This window comes from Thamnophis sirtalis, unplaced genomic scaffold (genome assembly GCF_051295495.1).
Source record: "Thamnophis sirtalis isolate CommonGarterSnake01/CBP01778 unplaced genomic scaffold, rThaSir2_p1.2 scaffold_13, whole genome shotgun sequence".
NCBI lineage: Eukaryota > Metazoa > Chordata > Lepidosauria > Squamata > Natricidae > Thamnophis > Thamnophis sirtalis.
The window spans coordinates 37,594,316-37,614,656 of record NW_028261393.1 but is presented as its reverse complement, the minus strand read 5'-3'; the positions used below and the strand labels follow the sequence as shown (position 1 = coordinate 37,614,656).

The following is a 20,341-nucleotide window of genomic DNA, read 5'->3' as shown; positions in this document are numbered from 1 at the left end:
AGTATCAAGAAACAGTACATTTTCATAAAAGTTAGCTTAATTAGTTAAACAGAAGTCCAAAGTAACATCAAGTTAACAAGAAACAAGGAAAACTATATCCTGCTGTCATGTAAAAATGCAAGCCTGTCATAAAAATCTGCCTAGTAAAACAAATGCTATTGAAATGTGTATATTATTTGTAAATTTGATTTGCAATAATTAATTATGTGCCGTCAATTTGTTGTTGACTCTTAGTTTTTTTTTTTTCTTCATAATGATCTGACCCTAACTTGGTCTCTCAGATATTCCAACAGTGATGTGGAATAAACATGCAAGTCAAACAATTGAAGTGAAAAACTAGGCAAAAATTAATATACAATTGCGATCTGCATGATGATTTAAATGTAAAATTTTAAAGTTTGAAAATTACTCCAATCCAGCTCACTGTTGCAACTGTTTCTTTAATCCCAGAAGCATTCTGGATTCAATATTTTTCATTTAAATACTTCAAGAGTTTTTAGAAAAGCAGTGCGATGTTTCTGGTAAACTGGGATAGTTCATTTCAAGTTTGACACCAAAATGCTTGCCTCTGAAATGTCTTGCAGTTTTGATACACAATGTTGCTTTGGAACTATTATTAATAAGTGCTAATATTAATACTCTGAAAAATATATACAAATAAAATGAAAGATTGGATTGAAGATTTGTTTCCATTTTAGCCATCCAACCATGGATTCTCTCTTCCAACTTTTCCAAAGTGAAAGGTCCCAACATTTTAAATCTCTTTTCCCATATTAAAGTCTTAATAGAGCCTCCCTCCAATTCTGTCCCAAGAACTAAGATAAGGCTATTCTAAAACTGAGGATCACAAAAGAAGGAGAGAAAAGTGACTACCTAACTATGAGTAAAAGAGATCTACTTTCTTAAGACAAAAGAAACTCGTCCTTGGGCTGTGCTCTTGGATGCCTTATTCAAGGACAACAATCTAGGTGGAGAGACATGGAAGCCAACAATCAGAGAAAGCCTGGTATTATCTTTGCAGACTGGCCAATTTTACAACAAAGCATTAGCATTTGTGAGTTGCATCAGTTGTGAGCTGTAGGGCATGAAAGCTTGTCTGTTAATCTGAAAAGACAAGAATAACAAATCTTTTTGATATTGTAGAGAGGTACCCAATGAATCAGAATGAATGGATGGAAATAATTAGCCTGATTCCCAATTGGCAAGAAAAATCTGCAGTAACATATTTCTTCCAAATGCCTTTAAAAACATTTTAAAACAACTTATAATGTGCTCTCTACTATCTTGGTCCATTAAGAGGGCTACAGAAGGGGAGAGAATGTAACTTTTTATTCTATTGAAAAAAATAATTAACCTTACAGATAAAAGGGAAAGAATTATGGTGTATTTGATCAGGTATGAATCTCAGATTCTGCAACATTTTCCTTCTCTGACCACAACCTACTTACTCTGGCAGTTTTCAAACTCTAGCTTGAAAGATTCTTTCTGTTTTAAAGATGAACTTCCATAAAACTATTAGCCCACCTGCAGAATAGCCAAATTGACAAGATCTTTAGGAGAAACTGAACATCTCGATTTCTTCAGAATATTCTGTTCCTAGAATATTTTTTGCTCACAGGTACATAAAAGAGAGAATCGCTGACTGAAAGGACTGATATTTTTAATAGCCTTCTAACAAAGTTGATCGCCACTAATAACCCCTTCTCAAGGCATTATGGTTTATTTTTTAGTGATGCAGAAAGAGAAAGGCAAGGTCTTGAAAGCAGCATAGACTCCAACTGAGGGTTTTATGAATTATTAAAGGACTAAGACCGAAAGGACCTCAGAGGACAAAATATGTCTTAGACAGAATCTCTGACAGAGGATGATGTTTATCTATGCTTCATGATGGGTTTGATCCAGATTCACTTGAGAAAAAAGCCTCCCTCAAGTTATAAATGTGACTATTCTGTCTAAACCATTAAGTGTAGAAGTTGGAGCAGCCAAAATGGAATGGTGATCTTGCTGATCAGAATTCCCTGAGCCTCTCATCAGAAGAAGAGGGCAAAAACCAGCTGGGAGAAGCAGTGGGGCTGGAGGGCAGGGAAACCATAAGGGAAGAGGTTGGGGGGGAGGGGGCTGCACTTGTAAATCTGGGCACGCTGCCCAGAACCCAAATGGCGGCACATAACTGTAGGAGCGCTGCAATGGCCATAACTTTGAGGCTGTCTACCGTAAGTACCACTTGATCAGTGCCATTTTATCTTCAAATGGTCCCTGAATGGATAGTCACTAAGTGAGGACCACCAGTAAACTATCCACTTTACAGAAAGTGTTTTTTTAATAAAATAGGAAAACAAGGATAAGATTTAGTGATTTAAAAAAATGTTCTAGGCATATCCAACCCCTTGGGCCATATTTAAAGCAGCTGTGAAGAAATGGGCATTTCATTATGCATCATTAACAGTAAATGTGTAATAAAATAATTAAGCCAACAAAGCTCTTGTTAGTATGCACACACATCAATATAAACAGACTTAATACCCTTCCTCCTATTTCTGCGTTTAACGTCTTTTGCCTCTTTAGATTTTCCCTTTTTCTCTTCCTCGGACTCTCCATCACTCATTGTTAATTTATGTCTTAACAAACGGTGCCTGTATCTAGGTTTCTTGGCCTCTTCAGCATCTGAATCCGAGTCAAACTCATCTTCTTGTTCATTCTCTCCTGTTGCAGGAAAACAAAACAAAAAACATTTAAAAAATACTTACATGCACAATATTTTCTAATTTATATCAGTATCAGATTTATATCAATATAATAATGAATTGACTGCATTATAACAGTCTCTGGAAAAAGCACTGAACAAATCATTATTTTTACTAGTATTGTTAACCAAGCAAGTTACATTTAAGTGGTAAAATAGCTTTTTGGTTATCCTTCTCCAACCACCTCTCAATCCAGTTGAATATTTGGGCTCCATCCATTCGGGGAGGAATGCTCTTAAGAACTAGAAAAGTGGTGCTGAGGAGAGAAAGCAACATGAAATCCAAAGACTCAATTTTGCAGATAAATAAAAATTCTTGGGGCAAAGTTTAAGTGGCGTATTCAGAACCTGAGTGAGAATGCTGTTCTATCTAGTCCAGTAGTCTGGCCAAGCAACGGCACAAGGAAGCCCACTTGTTTCCAGGCAGAAAGAGGGGCTTCAGAGGCAGACCCCCACTGACTCCCATGGTTTTTATGAATTCCTCCAAGCCTTTTATGAAGCCAGCCAAGATGTTAACCCCACTCCCACCCCGCATCTTGGAATTAACCTAATAGTGGATTTCACCATCATTTACCATTTAATGTTTGGCTGGTTATAGTAAATAGTACGCTATTGAGGAACTGTTATAATACACTTTGATATGAAAATGCGTTCAAATATTTGTTTTTCTGTCAGGGTCTTACCACTGTTGTTTTTGTTTTTGGCTCGCCCTCCTTTCTTTTTCTTCCCATCATTGGATTCTTCATCAGAAGAAGCATCCTCCTCTGAGGAAAGATTGGCTTTGATTTCTTCTAAAAGCATTTTCTTGGCAATTCTTTGAAGCAAAACAAAAAAGGTGTATTCCATTGGTTCACCAATAACAACCAATCAGCCGATCAAGCATTATTAAACAAATTGAGCAACGGATGGCCATCAGCCATGGAATTTGGTCTAGAGCAGTGTTTCTCAACCTTGGCGACTTTAAGTCCTGTGGACTTCAACTCCCAGAATCCCCCAGTTGAAGTCCACAGGACTTAAAAGTCACCAAGGTTGAAAAACACTGCTCTAGAGTATCAATCTGCTTGTGGAAGCAGGAGTTGTTAAACCTTTTCAAAGTTTATCAACTGATTAGTTTGCTGTACAAGTAGTCCTTGACTTACTCCCAATTGTTTAGTGACCATTCAAAGTTACAAGGCACTGAAAAAAGTGACTTATGGCCGTTTTCCCCAGTTATGACCACTGTAGCACGCCCATGGTCACATGATCAAAATTCAGATGTTTGTCAATTAGCATGTATTCCTGACAGTTGCAATGCCCCAAGGTCATGTGATCACCTGTTGCGGCCTTCTAACCAACAACATAAATGTGGAAGGTAGATTCACTTAACGATCATCTTAACCAATGTTAGATGATCCATTTAACAACCGTAGCAAGGAAGATCATAAAAAGGGACAAAATTCACTTAATAACTGTCTTGCTTTACAATGCAAATTTTGGGCTCAGTTGTGGTCATATGTCAAGGACTATCTATAGTTTCTGCAACTGCTGTTTATACCACCTCAATGCTAACTTCCATTTTCTACAGTATATACTATCAATCTTTATAGTACAGCAATTTTAGCTGAATATCAGGATCCTGTATCAATCATATTTCAATAATGAAATATCATTTTAAAGAAAAAGTTTAAAAGCCAGTTTTTGAGTGCTATTTTTTAGTACTGTGCAAGATAACAAACCTCAAAAGCCCTGGCTAGGAACTTGAAGGCAGATTAAGCACAGTCATGTATTGTCATACACCTTATAATGGACAGACAATTAGTGGTCCATCAACACTACCCAAAGGAAGCCCATTAGACTGGCTTTCCTGGCTTAAGGGTTCTTGTTGACTGTCAAACTCTTTTTATTTACTCATAGTACCGAAAGCACATGTACCAGTGGGACATCTGCAAAGGAATCTCACTTTCCTCATACCAAGGCAAGCTAGGCAGTTCCAAACAGACAACAATAACCCAATAATGATAAAGGCAAACTTTGTCCTCTCCTTCTCGTGGGCAGATATCACAGGATACAGAAAAGGCCAATTGCAAAGGCCTTGAATTGAAGGCAATCATACTAGAACCTAAAACAGTGCTGATGGGTCTAACTGGTGCAATTTAAAATAGAAGCAGGTCATCGTATTCTGATGATGATGATAATAATAATAATAATAATAATAATAATAATAATAATAATAATGAAATATCATTTTAAAGACAAAGTTTAAAAGCCAGTTTTTGAGTGCTATTTTTTAGTACTGCGCAAGATAATGAACCTCAAAAGCCCTGGCTTGGAACGAAGGCAGATTAAGCAGAGTCATGTATTGTCATACACCTTATAATGGACAATATAATAATAAAAACTTGGTTAATACTTAGGATGCTGGCAGTAACCCGTATCAACCATTAGCACCAGTCAATGGTATTTGTGATATATTTTTAATGTCCAGTTGACTGAGTTTGATGTTTAATGAATAAAAGAGATAATAATAATGTTTTTCAGATTCTTGGTCCACATTCAGCACAGTAACTAGTTCTCAGTGACAGAAAAGAAATTAGAGCAAACCGAGACGGTTTGTCCATAGTTTTCTAAGAATCTCAGCTGCATGTTTTCCCAGATATATATAAAACTAATAATCAGAGACAGGGAAAACGGGTGTCTCTGAAAAGTCTATGGAATAAAACTATAAGCAGTTTTTACTAATACCTGAAATGTTTAAGTGCTGCAGAGTTTCAAATATGCATCTAGATGTTTGTGAATTGGTTTAGTACAGAATGCCACCATACTACTTTGAAAAATCCCCTTGGACTTTCCTCAAGTTTTATCACACCTTTTCAGTATGATGCACAGGTATTTCTGGACTAAAACAGATCCAAAGGGCTCAAATTTGGTATGTACAGTATTGGTTCTCCTTAATAAAACAAAAAACTAGGAAAATGCCAAACTAATATAAATCTTCAGGGAGCACTTTTCTTCAATGAAATTGAATGGGAAGGAAAAACTTAACACAAAAGGAAGTTTAACTATTTAACCATAGCCATCCTTTTCTCCAATGCTGTATCAAAGACATTTGGATATCTCCAAAGCAATGAATTAAACTGGCCAGCAAACTAGAACAGCCGCAAGGCATAGCTGGAGAAACTCTGCTAGCAAGAAACCAAAAGGATTGCAACAAGGAGAAGAGCTTCAAGTGGAAGGCTTCCTTACATCAACTTTGACCTACGTTGGGATTTAAAAGTCACCAACCCCTATAAAAATATGCTTGTGCTGTTAAAGGAGAATATTTGTAGCTCAGGGTTGAAATGAGGGGACCTTGGTGCTGCTCTCTGAGCTGGGTTGTTTTCTTGCAAACATTTCATTACCCAACTAGGCAACAGCATCAGTGCTGATGACGTTACCTAGTTTGGGTAACAAAGCATCTGCCAGAAAACAACCAAGCTCAGAGAGCAGCCTCATATGCTTTTTCTCATTGTGTATTTTTGCTGTCCAAATTAACAGGTTTGAGCCTGCTAGTCTACCATGAATAACTCGTATATTTTCTTCCATTAGATCACAAGATGTACAGGTATATTAACCAGCATGTTAAATTTCATGAACAACACAATGGTTAGAAATGACTACTTGACATTAAGTAGGTTACCTCTGAATATTGTTTCACACACCCCCACCCCCAAAATTTAGAACTGTCCATAAACATTCATTTACGGATTTTTATTTTGAGTAGACCTGATTCCACATTTCTGGAATCCTACAACAGATTTTGACCTTGGTTTCTATGGAAAGCAAAGCCAAAGAAAAACAGAAGTGTTGACAAAAGCTGAGGTTTTTTCTATAACTTTTTAACTAAATGTGACAATTTCAATTTCTGATCAAATTGTTGTATTTAGTGTTTCCACACCTAGCTTTTACCAAGGGAACACAGAAGCAAATCATCTCAAATTATGCTTGGGGTTCAAGACATGTAATATCAGATAGTTGGACTTCCAAAAGGAGACACACATTCTAAGTGAGGAGTTGGACTAGATGACCTACAAGGTCCTTTTCAACTCTGTTAATCTGTTGAAGTCATAACTGATAGTAAAATGATTTGCTGTTTCAAATAAAGTCCATTTTGACTGCTATAAAACAATAATTGCTAATTAACTAGGAAAGGAGATGCAGCCATGGGAATGAACTTCGGAAAAGTTCAACCCGCTATTCATTAAATCTTTATTTAGTAAACACAATTACGATTGACAAATCCTATCTAGTGTATCACTCAGGTTTATCATCCAGCCTTCCCATACTGTGATATAAAGAATGTGAAGCATATGCTCACCACAATATAAACTACATTAAAAGGCCTTTTAAAAGCAACAATATGAATTAGATCTGAAGTACATTAGTCACAACTAATACATTTAATGGTCAATGAAACTAAATCTCTGATGTCTTCTGGATTTGGCCATCTTTAAATTATTGTTCTAATAGCCAAGATGGCAGTTATTTGCAGACCCCATTGCCAGAAGCTAATACTGCCTTATTTTTCTTCAACAAGATTGTTAGTGACTTCGTCAAATGTTTATTCAATTTATAGTACTGATGTGAGAATGGCTTTTACTCCTTTCCAATTCTACTGTATCCTGATCTACTGCAGTTTCAACTGCAAGACTAAATGCGTATATATTTCCACAGTCACATGTGTAGTTTCTACTTTTCCCCACCACAGGCAATTTTTTTATATCAGCTCTGGACACGATCTCCTGTACCCACAACCTCATGAATCAACATTTATAGCAAGGGGAGGTGAGTGTTAAGCAAATTGGAAGTCCATCATGCAGAGGGTCAGAGGTAAAAGCCCCAAATCCATGTACATGTTTTCTAAGATGTCTTACCAACTACCATACCAAGTATGTCTGCAATTACATATTTGACATACTCTGAGTATGAGAGTAAATTAAAAACATTACATACTTTAGTTCAATTTAGTTGACATAACATGACTAAATAGTGTTAAAATTTGAAACTTCCAAGAATGGTAAGCTGAATATTATGAGGACAATATAAATGACAATAGCTAAATAAATTGTTTCCTATTATATCTTAGTAGAAAAATTGTGTTTCTTAAATTAAATGCTTGGACGAGAAACATGTTTTACAAAAATTTATTGCATCCATCAAATACTTCAAAGGCATTGTGCATGAATACACTATGAATCTCTTAATGAACAAAATAACTCCAAACATATTAAAACAGCACTATTTAAAAATTCAGACAAACCAATCATGAACAAATACACACCACAATGAAATACAGCACTGTCTGTTATATTAAGACTCACTAAAATATTGCAAATTGGCAAAGTTAATTTTAACATTTTTAACAAGAGGCATGTTAAAATAGTTTCTTCAAAAAAAAGAAAGTTTTAAATAGAACTGTCTAAGTTGTAACAATACTACAGATCTCTTAACATCTTTCTTTGGCCTGGCAGAACTGTTTCATCCATTAAAAAAGCAAAAGCAAGCAAGTCAAATTGCAAGCCTAAGCACATTTACTTAAAACTTTGGAGTGATAGATCACAGTGTAACTCCCAACGGCAGATCCCATGCGCAGGCAAAATCAGTTCAGCTTGCAAATGGGAGCAGGGATGGTAACATTTTTGTGCTGCATGAGCTGCTCTTCAGTGAATGAGATTGAAGATACCACAACAGGGGGGAGAAGCAGCAGCGTCTCCATGCTCGGTGGTCTTTCTACATACAGCTCTTGGGACCCTTCTAATATGGAACCAACTACTTAATTGGAGTCTGAAGCAAAAATGATGCATTTGAATACATGTTAACCAACATATATATTGGTTAAGATGACATGTCTATGAACACCAGCTCCATGTAAGAGAGGTAGATCAATTTTATTCCCGGATAATACAGTATTCTTGGTTTTTCCCAACATTAAAGCAATTCCAGGAATTTTATGAGTAAAATTAAAATTTATTTACTAAGCATTGTGAATTTTTTGAAAAATCCAGTTTTTGATTTTTATATATATTTTTCTATTAGAAATTAATTTTTAAAACTTAACAATGAAATAATGAACTCTACTTCGACTCTTTGAAAGTCTTAACAGAATTTTTGAACAATTTCCTCACCACTGGTTCTATAGCAATCCCTAAACAGATACTAAAGTTCATTTTCAAACATTTTTTAAACATTGTATATGAAAAGCAAGTAATAACCTAGAATAGCAGCATTTTATCTGTACACCAGGTCCACACTGGAGAGCAAGTTCAGTGTTAAAATTTGTTTCAGGTACAAAAAATTATGTTTTGTTTTCTCTAGGTAAAAACCAGTTTACTTAGTAACAAATCATTCTAAGCCCCACAACGCCAAATGGATATCTATCACTCCCAAAATATTCTATTGAATTTGCTGAAACAGTTCCTGCAAAGAAACTGCTTGATAACCAACATTAGCCATAGGTGCCTTAACAAAAGCATGTTGTCAATTCTGTAACAGTGCAATCCTCTGCATATCTTCTTAAGTTTTCCTGTGTTCATTGAGGCTTCCTGCTGTTAAGTCACTAAAGATTGCAACCTGTTCTATTAATTTAAAAAATCATTTTATTCTATTCTTTCTTGGTTTATATCAGTTACAGAATTCATGCATTATGAAGTTTATTAGGCCTACAAAACGGAATCCTTAACTAGTGATATTTCAACATTAAATGTTAACAAATATACATGTATGCACATGTTCAATTTAACATGCGACTGTAGTCTAAACAAAGCTAATAAAATTTCAAATGACTGAAGCAGGCACAAATTCAAGTCATTATATTACTGTTACCAAATGTTGAGTTTTGAAATTATAGGAATTTGTAATTCAGGATGCTAGGAAACGGATTTCTCCAAAAGCATGTTCTACTTCTGGCTAGTTTTGATCAAGTGTTTGTAAGAGCTAATTTATAGGAATTCAAGTGCCATCAGAATGCTATCAATATTGAATAACTGCTCATCTCCCATTCCTGTGGAGAGCTGTAATTATCAAATTGCTTTTTGTTTAAAGAGTTGTACAATTTACACAAAATCCACATTATACATGGAAACTTAAAATGGACAGTGCTGCATTTATAACACACCCTATGCAAGGTGTGTGACTTAACACTTAAATCGTATTTTCTTTTCATTTCTGGATTGGGGGGTTTGTTTTCTGGCCTCTCGTTCAAGCTGGCGGGAAGCCTGTGAGCGAGTCTGTACAAGGCAGGCACTTCTGGTTTTTATAACCTGCTTGCTGCTCCGTTGCTCTCGCTTGAGCCCACGCCTAGGGTGTGTTATAATCTTTTTAAAGTCCTTACGGGTGGAATCATACCTATTCTCCGCGTCGTCGTCATCTTCCTCTTCTTCCATTGCCACAGCTGCAGATTGATGCTCTCCTTCATCTCCTTTAGAAAAAAAAAAGGGGGAAACTTATTTGACCCAAAGAGAAAAACTTCTTCTACCATTGCTATGAGATACCATCTCCACTATTTGGGGAAATGCCATTTCTTTCCAAATGTGTAAAGCCACCCAAATCCCATGCGCTATAGAAGAAATTCTGCAAGACTCAACCGTGTGAAAAAGAAGAATTATACACCCTACAACTATTTTTCTAAAATCAGAAAGACAAAAGGGAAATTTTTAGGGCCTGTCAAATTTTTCAACTTTCAATTTCCAAATATTAGGGGTGTTCAAAAGTTGTGACATGGCTTGGGGAATTGTAAAGATAGTTTGGTTACTTTAATATAATTTAGATGTGCTTGGTAAATAACTACAGAAATACCATACTTTTTAAACATTTTGTTCATTTCATTTCACAGGTTCAGCCTCTCTTTTTGTTAAAACCTATTTTATCTGAGAGTGTTAATACTGCTGGCCTCATTTCCTATGAGTCGGATAACTGATCTGTAATGGTGTTAAAAAAAAAACAAGACTGGAAACATTCACTCACATGAGCAACCTAATTGGGACTGGCAGAGACTTGCTGCTGTCAGACATTTTCAGATATGGCTTACTATTAAGAGAACAAAGTAATGATAATACTAGGAACTACCCAGCAGCCAGTCTTGCAAGAGACATATATCCAAAAGTGCTTGAAAGGTGGAACCGAGCAAACAGTTATTTTGTGACCCCTATTGTAAATTCACAAGTGGCAATCTTGAACAAGATCCAAGAAAGCTGGGATCAAGCCAAAAACATATCTCTTGGTAGAGGAAAGCTAGATGCCAGAGACTTTCACTGTGAAACTTGGCAAATTGCTTGACATCCTCAAACAGGATGCAAGTGTCAAATTGTTCTGTGTGCCAAATTTGGCTGCCCCGCAGGCTGCAAAACAGATGCTCACATTAATTGTACCTATCCTAAGGAAACAAAGATACCATTGAGGGAACTTGCTTTCGTTAAAGGTCAGAGAGACAAGTTTGGTTCTTTGGGATCACACCAGATTGGTTTGCCAGATGTACCCGAACAGAAACAATGAGGCAAAAGCGGCAAGATGATGAGAGACAGAGGCTTGCTAAATATAAGCAGAGAAGTATTCCAGACATTTCGATACTGACAAATGACCAAACACACATGTCCTCTACTTCAAAAGAAAAGACAGAATAGACTAGAAATAACAAATGCCGCTAGATACGGTGTTGGTGTATGTGCCACTGGTGCCATTAACACAGCCGCCTTCATAGTTGCTGGCTTGATCACCAAAGAAGACAAAAGACTTGTAGTTGACAAGTCAAGATTATGAAGTCCCTAGATCAAGAATTGGATGAGCTCTGTAAGAAGGGCAAAGTAGAATGCATCTACTTTGACAGCCATATAAATGCAACTGAAGTTATGCTGAAAGCAAACAATTCAGACCAGCATTTCCCCAGAACCATCAAAGAACATTATTCTGTGTGCAGTGAGCCAGGTGGAAGATTTCCTTCAGAGAAAGGCTCAAAAGCAGGAAAACCTGCTCAAGTAATTGCAGATAACTTGGGGTATTTCAGGGAGAAGGCAGGCATTGACAAAAGCTTGAAGGCCACTGGAGGAGATTCTACAAATGTTAATACTGGCTGGGAAGGTGGTGCCATGCATTGGATAGAGGTCAAGCTTGACCGGAAGTTGATCTGGTTGGTGTGTGCACCCCACACGAATGAGTTACCCCCATGACACTTTCACAAAACTGAATTGGAAGACCTTGTCTACCAATTGTGCAGGTAAAATTGGCAACCTGCTAGACATTGCAACAGGACTTGACGTTGATCCTTCATTCCCTAGAGTTTCAATTAGTGAGCCTCTCATTTCACTGAGTGACAGTGTGGTAAAGGATCTTTCTACTGATCAAGTGTATGGATATAGAATCACACAGGCAACAAGGACAGGAGAACTTCACACAGATCTAGTTCTTCTGGAAATTGGCCCCGTAAACCATTCATGCTGGTTGACAACTGCAAATAGGCTTTGTTGAATATGGGTTTCAAAACATGGTTTTAAATGCAAAAACTCCTCAAAACTTAGGAGTGATCATGGAATATATCATTGGTGTGCACTACTCCTGCTGGTTCAACATCAAAGTAAAACATCCCTGCTTCATGTGTTGTTCCAGCTGCAGCAAGTCAGACTGCAAAACAAGTTTGTAGTAGATGCTGTTTTGCCAACCACCCAGCGCTAAGCATGGTGTGCTTTCAGTGAAATGATAATCCAGAAAGTCTTGTGTTCAGGTGATATTCAAGAGGATAGCTGGTATGCAAAAGATGATTGAGTGATGCAGACGATGACCTGCTGAGAGATTTTTCAGAAATGCAAGAAAAACGCCTTTAATCAATGCGAGAACATCCATTCTGCTGGAGCCCATTTACTTGTCTGAAGATGTCTATGAGCCACCTTTGATGTGCAAACTGACTACAGAAGTTCGTCAGAAGTTCATTGACGAACCAATGCAAGTGCCACAGAAATGCCCAATCAACAAAGATGTGTGATACAGAGGCAGCAATCACAGTGTAAACGCAGGAGAAATGTGAGGGTTATATCAGACGCCAAGAAGCAAGTCAAGTCGGCAGCTGAGGTTGAAGAACAAATTAAAGCAAGGCTTAATGAAACTCACTTAAACCTTTTTGTAACTCAGCTAATTTCCTTCTGATGTTAGTTTATGATTGCATGGATTATTTTTTGCTTAGCTAATACCTTAGCCAAAGGTATTTTTTCAAGAGACAACTGGACTTTCTGGTTTTTCTTTGAAGACATTTTGCTTCTCATTCAAGAAGCTTCGTACAATTTGACTAATAAATTATAGAAAAAATAATGTCCATAAAATTAGGAGTGCAATTTACTATGGGTATAATACTGCACTTATTCCAACAACATCAATAAACAGATGCTACATTACAAAGTGTTCTCATTTGTAAATGCTAAATCACTTTTCTCTGGGATGAATCCCTCTCCCACAACTTCATTTTAACAGTACATCAATGATCATGGTTTTCAAAACCTGGTGAATGGCCATTCCTCAACTTTATAGCTAACTGGCCCACAATTTTCTTATGAACTCAAAGGCATCTCAGAAAGAAAGCCAGGTTAGTCTGTAGTAGGCAAAAATCAGGATGAGTCTGGAAGCACCTTTTCCAACAAATGAGTTTTGTTAAAAAAAACCTTAGCTTTCGTGCACAACGCATTTCATCTCCATCTGATGAAGTGAACTGCGGCTCATGAACTTAGGCCTTTTAATAAACATTTAGTTGGAACAGTACTATATCAGTACTATTCTGATTTTTGGCATATTTAATGTAGAAGCAATGTAAGAACTATTAGAGTTAAGTTCTCATTCTACAAGCCATCCCTTGGATCTAGCTTGGAGAACTGATAGTTCCTCTTTGTACGCAGGGCATTCCTTGCAACGTGAAATTTGAAGATTAGTACCAAGACACCACTTAAGTGTTGGGTGGCTAGTTGATAAGCAATTTGGCCTGAAGCAATACAATATTTAGAGATGGTCACAGGGATTGATTGGGATCAATATTATGTTTCTTCACTTTGTTACAGAAATCTGGGTAACTTCTCAATTTCATGGGTATAGAAAACATTTAATGAATTGAAAACTTTGAAATAACATATTAAAAATTCTAGTGGTTCTAGTAGAAGCCTATTTGTGTAACAACTATTGTGAGGAAATCTGCGACATAAGAAGCCGAATAACATCCAAATGATTCAAATATACAAAGTCTGTCAAAGAAAAAGCAACAAGGCCAAGTAACAAACAGCTGGTCTCTTAAACCGAGGACTTTAAAAGTCTTCTCCAAACCCTGCCCAAAGCTCAGTGGTTATATTTTTGTGTCCAAGGGGGCTAATCCGTTGCTCAGGTGTTCTATTTCTCAGCAGACATACCTATGCTTCCTAGCCCTGATTCCACATAAGAGGGACAAATAGAGCTTTCTCTTAAGGGTTTTAGGGGCCCCTGTTCTTCATTGGGCCCATCTTATAGCAGTTTCTGTTATTTGAGAAGTTCAGCATAGCTGTTTCTTAGCTCCAGTACATTAAATATAATTAAGAATGTTGTAATTAAAATGAGCATGTCATTGTAAAAGTGCTACTTCTTTGGCTATACAAATTTTGATTGAGCTTATGCACAGGAGATGGATTCTGTTTGTCCAATCACAATTGACCAATAAAAAATATTCTATGCTATCTGGAGAATGAATGTTATGTGACCATTCTGTAACTATTTCCAACGTGATACATATGCAACTGCAAGTAAATGCAATCCAATTTAACATTTGCGGTTTCTTTTCCCTTCCATTTAACCATGTCTGATTCTGGGAGACTGGCTGGACAAGCCCCTGCAGTTTTCTTGGCAAGATTTTTCAGAAGTGGTTTGCCATTGCCTCCTTCCTAGGACTGAGAGAAAATGACTGGCCCAAGGTCAACCAGCTGGCTTTGTGCCTAAGGCAGGAGTGGAACACCATGTTTCCTGGTTTCGAGCTTTGATCTAGCCTGATCAAACTGTTTCTCTAAATATATTAATGTTCTTTGTGGATTTACAGACGGCTATTATGTATAAGTTGGGTTGACAAAATCAGAAATGAGGTGGTGATAAACCGCCTGGGAAAGCAAAGGGAACTAATCAAAACCATTAAAAAGCGAACGTTAGAATATTTTGGACATATGATACGACACCCAGAAAAATACGCTTAATCCTCTAGGGAAAGATTGAAGACAAACAAGGTCCAGGCAGAAGAAGAACATCATGGCTTCAAAACCTAAGGGACAGGTTTGGACAAAACTCAGCAGCACTCTTTTGTATGGCTGTTGATAAAAATAGGATCGCCAACAATATTGCCAATGTCCAATGACAGATAAGGCACAAGAAGAAACAACAAATAAACCTTGAGCAAATTAATATAAAGATTTTTTCATACTATGTTGAAATGAATAGTGCATTTTGAAATACTTGAGTAGGAATTTGAATCAGGCAGTTTACTTTACATTGTAAAAATAAGCCTATTACTTTAAAAGGAGGTAGGCTATAGTGATTTTCTGCAAGCACCAGTAATTTTTCACAACTTCTTATCTATTTGCAAATATTCAAATAGTCTGTCAACAAAATAGTATAATTCTCTGCTTATATTCAGCGAGCCTTTGTCTCTCATTGTCTTGCCACATTTGCCTCGTCGTTTCTGCTCGGGTACATCTGACAAACCAATCTGGTGCAATCCAAAAGAACCAAACTTGTCTCTCTGACCTTTAACAAAAGCAAGTTCTTTCAATGGTGTCTTCATCTCCTTAGGGCAGGTACAGTTAATCTGAGCATCTGTTTTGCAGCCAGCAGAGCAACCAAATTTGTCACACAGAACAATTTGATATTTGCATCCTATTTGAGGATGTCAAACAGTTTGTCAAGTTTCACAGTGAAAGTCTCTTTGGCATCTATCTTTCTGCTTCCAAGAGATATGTTTTTGGTTTGATCCCAGCTCTCTTGGATCCTGTTCAAGATTGCCACTTGTGAATTTACAACAATGGTCACAAAAGAACTGTTTGCTCGTTTCCACTTTTCAAGCACTTTTGGATATATGTCTCTTGCAAGACTGGCTGCTGGGTAGTTTCTAATATCATTGCTACTTTGTTATCTTAACTGTAGGCCATTTCTGAGAATGTCTGACATTATCAGACAGCAGCAAGTCTCTGCCAGTCCCAATTAGGTTGCTCATGTGAGTGAATGTTCCCAGTTTTGTTGTTTTTTTTTAAAAAGTCATTACAGATCAGATATCACACTCACTGGAAACGAGGCCAGCAGTATTAACGCTCTCAAGACAAAATAACGTTTAACAAAAAGAGAAAGACAGCTGAACTTGTGAAATGAAACAAAATGTTTAAAAGTTATATTTTTGCAGTTACTTACCAAGCACATCTAAATTATATTAAAGTAACCAAGCTATCTTTACGATTTCCAAAGGCGTGTCACAACTTTTGAGCATCCCTAAATGTTTGGAAATTGAAAGTTGAAAAATTTGACACGCCCTAGAAATGAAACAAAAAGGTTAAGAAGTTATATTTATAGTTACTTACTAAGCATATCTAAATTATTTTAAAGAGAATATCTTTACAATCCCCAAGCATGTCATAATGTTTGAGCACCCCTAAAGTTTAAAAATTGAAAGTTTAAAAACTTGACACGCCCTAATAGGTATCCGTATGCTGTGGCATTTCATTGTCAACTGGTTCTGAAATTTTGCCTTAAAACTACTTGTCTCCATGCGCATGCTATTATGTGCTTCTCTTTTAGAAAATCTAGCCAACGTTTTATGACAGGTAATCTTAAATTGGGATATAGCTAAAACTTTGTATCTGGTTGTTTTAACTGTTCTGTATTGCAACTACTGAATAATAGTTTTATATTTTCATTGTAGTCTTGACCAATTTTGGGAACAAAGGCATTAAAAAATCTGAATCAATGCCTCTACCAATAAACTGAAACAAAAAGCTTACACACACACACAAATATGTTGAACATTTCTCAGTTATTTCATTTCCATGAATTATAAACAGTCTATTCTCTAAGCAACACAATTATTAGACTTTGCTTAAGCCAACGAGCTATGAGTATTTTTCATTTTTCTTTCTCCTTTTTCAGGATGGTAGATATACATTAAGGCAAAGTTTAGCAGAAAACAGAAAGAAAAAAGACAAAACAGTTGTGAAACAGCATCGTTCCAAGTGAATTTTCTTACCCTTGTATTCCTCCATGCACCTAAATGTACCTACCCCATGTACCTAAATTTCAGCTTTCAGAATGTCTAGTCAGCAATTTTAGTAGCTGACTGAAAATGCTGGAAACTTTAGATTGAAATCCAATTTTATTTTGCACAGTTCTCCTAAGGAAAAAGGGCTTTCAAAAAGCACCTGCTTAACCATTGTATTTAATTTCTTCTTTTTAACAGTCATATCAACAAGACTGGCAATTTAGCACTAATCCAAATATCATCCTGAAACTTAAATGCAAAGCACCTAAAAATGAAAATCTTCAAAAAAATTGGTAAAATTTCAAAAACGTATAGCTAGATAGATATTTCTCTAAAGAAATAATAAACAAAGGTTTAGATGTAATCATTTGCACACCTGAAGACTGAAAAATTCCCAGTTTTCTGTTCACCACCAAACTCTCTGTTACTGGCTTTATTTTCTGCTCATCGCTGCTTTCATCACCTGCTGAATTCAAATTTTCATTTTCAGCTTCATTTGATGAGGATGAAGTGGCAGCAGCACTGACCGATGTGTCCTTGGTTTTTTTAAATTCGCGTTTCCCTTTCTCTTTACAGGGACCTTTGCCACTTCCCTTCTTGGCTGTCCCTCTCTTTTTGTTCTTTTTCTCCTCATAGAAGTCTTCATCGGAAGAAGACAGAGACTCCCCTCTCGGTTTTTTTGAATCCCTCCTTTTAGGGTTTTTCTTCTTTTCTTTAGCTTTCTCTCCCTTTCTATTTAAATTGTCTTCCAAAGGATCACCGGCCACTTCATTTGGGGGAGACTTCTCAGCGTCTGAAACATTATCTTGGCGTTTCTTAGAAGTTCTCCCTCTTAAGTTCCTTCCTGTTTTTCCTTCAGGTGTTTTTTGGTTTTTACTGCTACTTCCAGAAGCACTGCAGCTTTCTTTTTCCGGAGAAGGCTTTTCAATTTCAGAACAGGAATCACTTTGCCTCCTTTCAGAGGTCTTTCTCCCATTTGTGCTTTTTTCTTTTTTGGCTTTCTTGATCTCATCTGAGGACTCGCCACTTTGTTCTTGCTTTGGGGACCGTCCTGCATCATCGGAAGATAAACTCCGTAGCTTCCCCTGTGGCTTGCTTTGCTTGCCTGAAGTGATGCTATTGTCTTTTCTAGTGGAAACATTCTGTCTTCCTTTCAACGCGCTTTCTTTGACATTTTGCCCCTGCTTTTCTTTCACAGAGGTCTCTTTACCAGGTGTGTCTTCCAAAGAGCTGCCTGCCTTCTCCTTGTCTGAAATTAAAAATCCACTAACTTCACTGGTCAATTCATTTTGCTGTTTCTGGTTTGATTCTCCCATTTCTTGTTTAGGTAATTCCTCTTCCGCAGAAATGTAACTGTCTTTCTTTGGCGTTTCTTTTGCAGGTTTCTTTGTTTGCTCTGTTTTTATGATATTTTCTCTTTCTAATTCAGAATCATTATTAGAAGAATCTGAGCAGTTCTGACGTTTCTTTTTAGCAGCACCTAAATCTTTATTTGAATTACCTTTTTTAGCATCAAAATCTGAACCAGAACTAGAACTTTTCCTTTTTCGTTTTCCATTCTCCTCCTTCACCCTCTTCTTTAATGTATTTAGCACATCTTTGGATACTTCATTGCTGCTATCAGCATCTGAAGAATTCTGACTCATCATGGCTGCCTCTTGGAGAACAGCAGGCATTTCATCAGAATCAGAACTGTGGTCTATAGCAAGCTCTTTGTTTGACTGAGGACTGCAAACGGGGCCACTCGGAGAAGTCTCCTTGTCTTTTTTCCTTTTGGACTGTGTGGTTTTTCTGCTATACTTTTCATCATATGGTTCATTACTATCTTCCTCAGAATTCGAAGTTAAGGTATTTATGTCTGTTGGACGCCTTAAAGGTGTAGTTTTAACTCGTGGAGACCTTCTGAGATCTTCTACCTGTGAAAGGAGATCTTTTTCTGGCATGCATTCAGAACTACAATTTTCTTTTCCATCTTCTTGGTCCTCTCCCTTTTCCAGTTTTTCATCTAGATCCTCAGGTTTCACAGGAGAAGAAGAGATGGAAACGGGTGTCAATTTTACAACCAACTCCTTCTTAACTTTGGGAGAATGTACCAACTTAGTCCCACCTTTACTATCTTTAGATTTATTAGTATTTCCTGAACCATGTTCTGTTCGGTTTGCAATACTCTGTCCACCTGCTTTCTGCACATCCATACAGGATTCAAAAATATCCTCAGGAACAGATGAGGGAACAGAAACAATTTCCATATCTGTTGCTTCAAGGTTATTAGGTTTATATTCAAGCTCTTCACTTTTGCCAGACTTTTTATCTTTACAGTTTAATTTTTTGTTGCCCGTCTGTTCTGTTACTGGCACACTTTGATCACCGGAAGGCTCACTGACTTCCGATATAATTTTAGTTTCTTTGAATTCTTTTCCTTCTGTTGTTTTCATTTCACTGTTGTTAGTTGTTTTAATTTCTGTTTCTTTCTCTTTGTTATGTTTCGGTTTGAATTTAACACCCAGAGTTTGAATCTCTAGATTCAGACCTTCCTCCAAAGCTGCATGAGTCTTTTTAATGTCATTTAACACAGACTTAAAAGCTTTCAGCTGACGTATATGTACTGTTCTGTTTATTTCAGAATTTTCACTTGCCTCCTTGAGAAACTTTATAAAACTAGCATTCATGTTAGTTGTGGTTTCAGCAAGCTTTTTTGTTTTTTTCAGCAGTACTTTTGGCACCATTAATGCTTTATAAGAATAAGTTAGAGCCCCAGAATATGGATGATCAAATTTCTTTTCTTCTCCATTACAATTCGAACTATTTTTCTTTGAAGAATATTTAAGGGAATTATCATACATTTTATTTTTATCACTGTCGACTCGGATTCTCTTCTTATTTTGCTGTAATAATTGTTCCAAATTTTCAAATACACTATCACAAGCAGTGACCAAGTCCAGCAAAGGTTCTGGTTGACAAATATAGCAATGCCATTGATTATTTTCATCCATTATAGTTGACAGCTCCTTTCGGCCTAAATTGCGCAATATACATTTTTTGCAGAATGCGTTATGGCAAAAGTCACAGCAAATTAAGTTTCCACCTTCAGCACACCATCTGAAATTAAAGTTTTAACATTTTTAAAATATGTTCTCATAAACAAATGGCAGAAGTTTTTCATTAATATACAACAGGACTGGGATACAAGGAGCTATTTTATTTTTAAATGGACTATCTCCATTTTCTATCACAGGAGAACAAGCCAAATTAGCATTAATCCAGATACCCTAGGGGTAGCCAGCAATTTATGAGACTGGAAATTCAGAGTTGTTCTCAAACCATGAGTTCAATGGGACTGATGCACTTTTGTCTCACAT

General features: G+C 36.8%; 1 protein-coding gene across 1 annotated transcript in view; it reads right to left on the bottom strand.

The window, feature by feature from the left end:
- The window catches only part of ATRX (ATRX chromatin remodeler), a 91,731-nt gene that overhangs the window by 44,233 nt on the left and 27,157 nt on the right, over positions 1-20,341 (bottom strand). The window contains exons 9-12 of the mRNA XM_087728192.1: positions 17,359-20,081; positions 10,103-10,175; positions 3,427-3,557; positions 2,524-2,703 (exon numbers count right to left, since the gene is read on the bottom strand). Of these exons, the coding sequence (XP_087584318.1) occupies positions 2,524-2,703; positions 3,427-3,557; positions 10,103-10,175; positions 17,359-20,081 (3,107 nt within the window). The remainder of the gene's footprint in view (positions 1-2,523; positions 2,704-3,426; positions 3,558-10,102; positions 10,176-17,358; positions 20,082-20,341) is intronic.